This window comes from Polyodon spathula, chromosome 27 (assembly GCF_017654505.1).
Source record: "Polyodon spathula isolate WHYD16114869_AA chromosome 27, ASM1765450v1, whole genome shotgun sequence".
Classification (NCBI taxonomy): domain Eukaryota; kingdom Metazoa; phylum Chordata; class Actinopteri; order Acipenseriformes; family Polyodontidae; genus Polyodon; species Polyodon spathula.
In genome coordinates, this window is record NC_054560.1 from 7915287 (window position 1) to 7923724 (window position 8438).

Sequence of the window (8438 nt, forward strand, 5' to 3'; positions counted from 1 at the left end):
CCCCCCGAAATATTTTAATAAAAGGGCAAATTCAAAATTGCTTTCTATTAAGTGATATATTAGCAACTTTCAAGTGTCATCCTATCAGATCAGTGCCAACCTCCGAGCTGCCAGATTCAAAATCACCCTGGCTGTGAGCCCCAGATCTCTGCTCTACGACGTCTTTGACGCAGATTTAATATTTAAATTAAAAAAAAAAATAATAACAAAAAAATTACTGCAAGAATATATGAAATTCTTTTAGCAACCCTGGCAGTAATATCTAGCTTTGAATTCCTGGCATCCACCATGTTATCTTCTTTCACAGTCCAATATCTTCTCCTGGGCTGGATTCAACAGCTCAGCAGTAGAGCGATCAGTGATTGAAACTGCTAACTGCTTTAGAGTCCAAGACAAAGAGAGCAGTGACACACAGACCCAGGACTATTACTGCACGAGGTACTGGTGGAAGTAGACTCCGAACAAGCTGGTGATCAGCTGGCAGGCTGCCACCCACCACGTGAGGAAGGCGAAGAGGCCGCGGTAGAACAGGGGGGTGAAGACGCTGCGCAGGGAGCCAAGGGCCTCTGAGACACGGGCCACCGTCGCCTGGATGTCCTCCTCTATCTCCTCCCCCTCCTCGTCCAGGCTAGGGGACAGAACCACAGGGGGGGGGCGCACAGCCGGGGTCACCCTAGGGGACTCAGGGTACAAACCCCACGAGTAATCACCTGGAGAAGGAGAGGGAGGATCAAAAAATCTTCAACCATCCTTTTACAGTGCCGCCCTAAGGTTACTCGTACAACACAAATCTCAGACAGTTTTAAATACACTGCAGTTTGTGGTAAATGTTTCCATGTTATTCACAGGTGTTTTGTGCGGCTGTCTGGAATGGGCGGGGCACTTTGCAGGTGTCCTCAGGTTTCGCTGACTAGCCCACATCGGATTGATATGAAGTACAGACACTGTTTTGGTTGTCCTTTTCTCACCCATTGATTTGAGCAGCAGGGTTGAGAACAGCATGAGCAGGATGGGCCCCAGGTACTGCAGAGTCACGACAGTCAGGTAGCAGAAGATACGAGTCACCTGGAAAGAGACCAGCGGGGTTAGGGGAGAGCGAACAGACTCTGATCATCAGAGACGGAAGTAAGGCACCTATTGCACAGCAGTTACACACATTGCAGGTTTTGATACGAGCCTGCTTAGTGGGTAGGTAACAAGCTCTCTTACTAAACTCCCAGTCAAACCAGGAATGGATCACACAGCTATGCAGCAGGGAGCCCCTGGCTCAGATAGGAGCCTCACCTTCCTCTGGATGTCGGCGGCAGCGATGCGCCCCGCCTCCCTCTTCATCTGCTGCACCCAGCGGTCAGCCAGGTTGAGGTAGGCCTGCAGGTGGATCCGAGTGACCGCCAGGCGCAGCACGCACAGAGCCACCACCGTCCACAAGCGCACAGAGTCAAAGGTGGAGCTGGACATCCTGGAGAGACACACGGGAACAGACCAGAGATCAAATACCAACGCAGGGCTGACAGTGAAACACAGAGACAGGCAGAGACACACACACTGCTGCAAGCACTCTCGTGCATGTGTAAACCAGGATCTGCATCTCACTGGACCGCACAAGTTAAGTAAATACATATAAAATAATACCCAGTGCTGTTACATTTGTATAGAACAGCGATCCTATCAACAGAGTAATGCAAACACAGACCCCAGCAATGCTCGGCCCCCCCCCGGTTCTCTTCTCTGTACTCACAGCGTGACGGACTCCTTGCCCAGAGGGGCGTTCTCCAGGAAGTCACGGGTGACGGGTTTCACCCAGAGCAGAACCACGATCACTGGGGACAGGAAGCTGGCATGCAGGAGGATTCTGGGAGGAAGCGAGAAAGAGAGTTGGAGCTGAAAGCAAGTCAGCAACACACACAAGCACGGAAGGCTCCTTTGTGTACCAACTTCATGAACTCCTACATCTCCTACACTGTGTTCAAGTCTGAATGGCTTACTGCATCATAGGCCTGTCTGCTGTCATCTTGAGAGCGTCCAGGTGGGTCTGAGCCAATCGGAGTCCAGGGAAGGCGAGCAGGGCACCAATGAAAGAGCAGAAAGCAGCCAGGCCCAGCTTGACAGTGAGCTTGGTGAAGGGCACCCTGCAAACACAGAGAGGAGACATTAAACAGCAGCCTGCAGAGTACACGGCCGTACAAAACGAGACGGCAGAATTTAAAGACGTTTGAATGTAACTTACAACCACTCCCATCCCTGCTGCCTGAGGAAAATCTCCAAGTTGTCAAACAAGTTTGCGAAACCTGGAACAGAAAAACGAGCTTGATCATTCCAGCTCAAACTCTGAGCGGGGTTGCCTCCATTTGTGGTTGAACACTAGGGGTGTACTAATGTCACGATACCACACATATCACAACATGCAGGTCACAATATGATGTGTATCACGGCAAACGTGACGGCCCTGATGGTCTGCAAGATCAAATGGTCTTTTAACGATGGTCCATTTCGTTAAGAGTTAGGGAGAGTATGTCCCCAACTATAAAACACACTGTGTTCTCCATTCAAGAACCACTTGGTGATCTCCAAAGGGTTGTGCTGTCCTTTTGGTCTTGCATCCTGATATGAAATGATACAGACCTCAATTACAATACGACAGCTCATGCAAGGAAAGTGTCACGATTCAGTGACGCACAATGAATCGTTACACCCTTATTTGAGACACAAAGATGCACTGGGATCGTCCGACTGTCCGATTTTGATTCGATTACCAGGCTCCAGGCCGAACTCCAGGTACTCGTCTCGCACCACAAGCACCAGCATTGCGATGAGCAGGGTGAGGAAGCCGAAGGCCAGGCACACTGAGCGCTCGCCGCCCTCCTCCGAGCGGAAGTAGTGACTCATCAGGGTGAAGAGCACCTTGCTGGGGAGCGCCGGTCAAGGAGGGGTAACCAGAGAGGCACGGAGACGTGGGGAGATCCATTCATCCTTCATTCACAACAGCACGAAGACGACAAGATATCAGTCAGTTTTATTACAGTGTTTCTCAAAGTTTTGTTTGGCCTGTGGCACGTACTTGTAACCCTAAGATTCCAAATGTAACATTTTTTTTTACAATGCAAGAGATTTACAGAATGGCACATGGATTAAAATTGCAGAGTACTAAATGGCTCTAGTTCCACTGCTGCTACCTCATTATTATTATTATTAAGGGGCGGAAATAAGATGTTGCATAGCAGTTTGATCCATTCCTGGTTTTACTAAGTCTAATAAGACACACCTGAGCTTGTACCTATACGTTGAGGCTAATCAAGCTCGTAGCGAAACCTGAAATGGGTGAAACTGCTATGCAACAGCAGTGTTATTCCCATCCGTTACTGCAGTATTCCAGATGATGCCACTTGCGGGCACAGCTATGAGGATCAGCGCTCTGTGAGCTGGTCTGATAAGATGCCAAGCAGCATTACTCTCAGTGATCAGATCAATGTTAAGCATGCAAGTTACAGAAAGCCTGGTAAGGATACAGGGAAAATATGAGGGTAAGGAGGCACCAGATGGCCCCGATATTGACCTCCTTGCTGCCATCCACCAGGCAGTAATATCCCTCCGTGAACAGGGAGACGCCAGCGGCGTAGACAGCGAAGTCAACCAGCCACTGGTACTCCAGGAAGAAGCGCAGCACTGGAACGCAAGGCAAGAGAACACCCAGGTTCAGCATTACCAAGAATATCCCACCGAGTCACTAACAGAGCTTCTGCCCTCCAGATACTGACCTACCCTGCTTACAAACTGGATTTCTATAGTTCTGGGATGAACTAGTGCTAGTTTTTTTTTTTTTTTTTAATATATTATTGTAAAATGTTAACAACTATTCCATAATTTTGAATTAGCTGGAAAACAAAAGCCCAATTGCTGGGACGGAAATAAGACTCCTACTGCATAGCGGTTTGCCCCCATCCCAGATTTTAATGAAGTTCAAGTAGCCACTGTGCATAAGTAACAAGCTCTGGTGTGTGTTACTACACTCAAAGTAAAACCAGGAATGGATCAAACTGCTACGCAAACAAAGTTTTATTTCACATCCCTGAATTCATATCATTTTGGTTAAAAAAAACTGGTATCAAATAATCTATTAAAGAGACTGTACTGCACATCAAAATGCCTGCGATTTATTTCAGACGTCATTCATGTATTGGTTTCTGCTGCGTCTTTTGTGTAAATTGCGTTGGATGAATACTGTTGTTTTAGCCTGTCCTATATTGGACACTGCGTCCTCTCCAGTGGGTCGGACTCACCCAGAGCGTCCAAAGCTTTGACAGGAGCAGCTTCCAAATGCAGGTTGATGTCTTTCGGCACGGTTAGCGGCTTGTTCTCCGACACTCCGTTCTGCCTCCTATTAAAACAGGGAAGTTGATCCGCACACTGACCTCCACCTCTTTCTGAGCTGCACAGACTGGCACACTGACCTCCACCTCTTTCTGAGCTGCACAGACTGGCACACTGATCTCTGCCTCTTTCTGAGCTGCACAGACTGGCACACTGATCTCTACCTCTTTCTGAGCTGCACAGACTGGCACACTGACCTCCACCTCTTTCTGAGCTGCACAGACTGGCACACTGATCTCTGCCTCTTTCTGAGCTGCACAGACTGGCACACTGACCTCCACCTCTTTCTGAGCTGCACAGACTGGCACACTGACCTCCACCTCTTTCTGAGCTGCACAGACTGGCACACTGACCTCCACCTCTTTCTGAGCTGCACAGACTGGCACACTGACCTCCACCTCTTTCTGAGCTGCACAGACTGGCACTGACCTGACCTCCACCTCTTTCTGAGCTGCACAGACTGGCACACTGACCTCCACCTCTTTCTGAGCTGCACAGACTGGCACACTGACCTCCACCTCTTTCTGAGCTGCACAGACTGGCACACTGATCTCTACCTTTCTCTCTTGGTGTTCTTTGGTATCTGCTTCCCAGCCAGTGCACACAGCTCCCCCTCCGAAGGGTGTTTGAACCTGTACAGGCTGTGGAAAAAACAAGTTTCGTTTACAAGAGATATCCCTGTGTCTGGCTTCCAAGAAAACTCTAGTCCCATCAAATCACAGACGACGGTTATTTCTGCCTCGGAATACATTTCAAGTAAAAGTAGTGTTTGTAATGCATAATGCAATGACAGTCTGTATGAGACAGTGCGGGGATGGAAATAAGACCCTTGTAGCTCCTATAGCAATTTGATCCATTCCTGTTTTTACTACAAGTTTAATACAACACACCGGAGCTTGTTACCTATACACACTGGGGCTCATAGTTAAACCTGGATAGGGTGAAACTGCTCTGCAATAGGAGTCTGATCCCTGCTCAGTGCGGAGCAAGGGGTGCCTACCTGCCATTACAGATCAGCCAGCGAGCGAAGGAGCAGTGAGGGGCCAGTCTCTGCATGATGCTAGCCAGCAGGAGACTGACCACCAGCTGAATGCCGATCACCGCCTGCCAGAGAGAAAACAAAAAGAAACCATTTCAAAAGACAATTCCAATTTTTTTTTTTTTTTTTTTTTTAAATAAAATCAATTCCAGCCTGTTCAGCCTTCATGCATTACACTGTACATCACAGAGGCAGGCACTGATACAATGCGGGAGGGAGGACAGCTGGAATCAAGCTGCATTTTTATGTTCATTTGCACTGCTGAAATGAGCCCGATCTTGCAAGTCCAACAGGTGACCAGTGAGCCACAACGTGAGGCTGTGGTAGATCTTTAACTGGCGACACCTCTGGTGAATCACGGCCGAGGACAACGGTCCTCCAGCCTGTTCATGTCACCGTTACAATCAGGCAATTCCTCATTTTTGTTTTGCAAGGACCCGGTTTTTGGTATGATCATTGATAACCCAACAGTACATATCTTCTTGATGTAAACTTTTATTATAAAAATCTAAGTTTTTGTTGAAAACACAAAAGTTTGCAATGCGCTGCCCAGTCACGTGTACTGTTGTTTAGACAAAAAATGTAGTTTTTAACTACTAAAGCAGTTTTTTTTTGTTTGCTTCATCGCTAGGCATTAATTTATAGATCTCCAATTGTATTAATTCATTTTGAATTACATGGTGTACAACGGCAGAAGTAAATGAACAAATAATTAATATACATTTTAAGTGGCGGCAACAACACTAATTATTGCACGATCAATAATGACACACAAAAAACAGATTTACTGTAAATAAGTATTTCATTTGCATCGTTCAAAAACGCAACTACAGTAAAAATGTAAAGTATAGCAGTTTAAAAGCTCTACAGTTCTGCGACGTGAGGTTTGGTTATAAACTGTTTATAAATCAAGCACGGCGATACATTACACTTACCATTCCGGAAAGATTTATTAAAAATAATAATATATCAACTGCTGACTGAAACGCTTCCCTCGGCGTTTGGTCTTTTCAATCAAGCACTTTGCACGCCATACAACAGCTGTCCTGTGCACCGAGTAGTTCACTGCTCAGGACCCGATTCCCTGGTCAACCTAAACCCAACACTGATTGGAGGAGCCGTGACCTAGAATGGTGATGATTGGACTGCTTATAAAATATGACATGTAGAAGGCGGGATGATCTACTGAGTCAACCAATCGCACACCACTAAAGTAGAACGGGTACTTTATTTAGCTATATTGAAGAAAAGGGTTCTGGGAACTGTAGTTTTTAAAGCTTAAAAATAAACATGACTTTACACTTTTTTTTGTTTTGTTTTGTTTTGCTTTTTTTGAAGTAGCACATTGATCAATCCCTAGATAGAAAAATGTAAAATTAACTGTAGCAAGTAAACTGGCTGCCAGTGTACAGATATGCTTTCTCCTGATATGAAGCTCAATGTTAAAATTAGTTTTCAACGCAGTGTCTGTCAAAAATTATATATATATATATATATATTATATATATATATATATATATATATATATATATATATATATATATAATATAAAACCAATGATTAAAGAAAGACTACATATCCCATACATCCTTGCAACTTTGCTCGTCTGTGATTTTGCCTGCACACAAATAAATAAGCCGTCGGCGAGTTAAATGACAGTCTCGATTTTATGCAGTTGTGTTTTTATTTTGTTCGGCAGTATATGCAAACTGCCGCGTTTAATAATTCATGCACCGCATGGTTCGTTTACCATAAAAGGTAAGAGGTAAAAATAGCCCCTCGTATTTAAAGAGGCAGTCACCGTTTGTCTGTTTTTTTTTTTTTTTTTTTATGGATTACATAAACGTTCTGACGTTAAAGGTGCCTCTTGATGCATGTAAAAACGTACGAATGAAAGGTAACATCATTATCTATTTAATTGTGAGCCCAATCGCCGGGGATATGCACCCCCCTTCGAAAGTCAGGGCTGGTCGCAGGGCTAGTGAGAGTTCCAAGCCTTGGCATCACTGCAGTAGCAAAGTCATCTCACTGCTGCTAAACATTTGCTTTTTCCGCAGCGTTGCTTATGCAACACGCTCCTGAACTACTTTGAGCGGCGGCCTGGGAATTCCTTTAATGTTAATCTTCCCATGGCAAGCTTTGAACGTGGCTTGGTCCTCACAAGTCTTACACGCACACATGCCTGGAGAGGGAATTATGCAAACCATTAAGATAAGGCCGCTTAAATATTCACGTTGAATAGCGAGACCGTGGCAGCAGGTTGTGTTAGTAGTGTTAGCTTGCATTAGGACTTTATTTTTTAAGGGTATTTTTAGCCTATGCATGGGCGGCGTCGATTTGCCAGTATATAATGACAGCAGGCGGTTTAGTATTCTGGCGCGGCTGTCGCTATGGGTGACACCTAAGGCCGCGTTCTGTTTAAGAGTTTCTGGTCGAACAGGAGCTAGGCTAAGAATGGCATTCCTAAAATAAATAGCGTTAAAGATAAAGGAATGAAAAGTCCTGCACGTCCTCTTTGTTTTTTAACCCAGTAAGTGCCATTGTCCTAATTTGAGAAGAGGCTAAATCCTCATGTTTTCAATGGAGAAAATGTCACGTTCATTTTACAAAATAATAATAATAATAATAATAATAATAATAATAATAAAACACATTGAGAGTGTTTAACCATTTCACTCATAAAATATGAGGACATATCTCTTCTATTCTTTTTAACCGAGGGCATATGGACGACACAAATGCATGATAGCCTCATATGAAGACGTCAATCAATGAAAAATAGATGAAACATATACGTCAATCAATGAAAAATTGGTTTATTAGGTGTCCAAAAAGACACATAATAGATACGTCCCTACATATTTCAACATTTCATGCGCGAAAGGGTTAAGTGGACTTGAAATAGGTAACTTAGATATTTAGTTCTAATTGTGTAAAATTAACAGGTGTTTCCAAAAAAAATAGGAGTTCATTAAAGACTAACCCTTTGAGAATATGGCCCTGTATTTGCTGGCAGACTGAGTTGCTTCCA

At 44.8% G+C, this 8438-nt stretch overlaps 1 protein-coding gene across 1 annotated transcript; it reads right to left on the bottom strand.

The window, feature by feature from the left end:
* LOC121301621 (transmembrane protein 161A-like) lies at positions 1 to 6481 on the bottom strand. The gene is made up of 12 exons (XM_041231172.1): positions 6343 to 6481; positions 5369 to 5472; positions 4926 to 5009; positions 4278 to 4375; positions 3507 to 3663; positions 2754 to 2905; positions 2228 to 2288; positions 1986 to 2129; positions 1739 to 1852; positions 1285 to 1459; positions 969 to 1065; positions 1 to 710 (listed from the first exon to the last, which is right to left on the bottom strand). Exons 1-12 carry the CDS (start codon positions 6343 to 6345, stop codon positions 427 to 429), a joined length of 1473 nt encoding a protein of 490 aa, XP_041087106.1. The 5' UTR covers positions 6346 to 6481; the 3' UTR covers positions 1 to 426.
* Positions 6482 to 8438: the final 1957 nt, after the last annotated feature.

Coding starts and splice junctions, on each gene's coding strand:
- LOC121301621 (XM_041231172.1), bottom strand. Junction 1,853..1,985: donor GCAGACAGGCCTATGATGCA/GTAAGCCATTCA, acceptor GCTTCCTCCCAG/AATCCTCCTGCATGCCAGCT. Junction 711..968: donor CCTGCTGCTCAAATCAATGG/GTGAGAAAAGGA, acceptor CTCCTTCTCCAG/GTGATTACTCGTGGGGTTTG.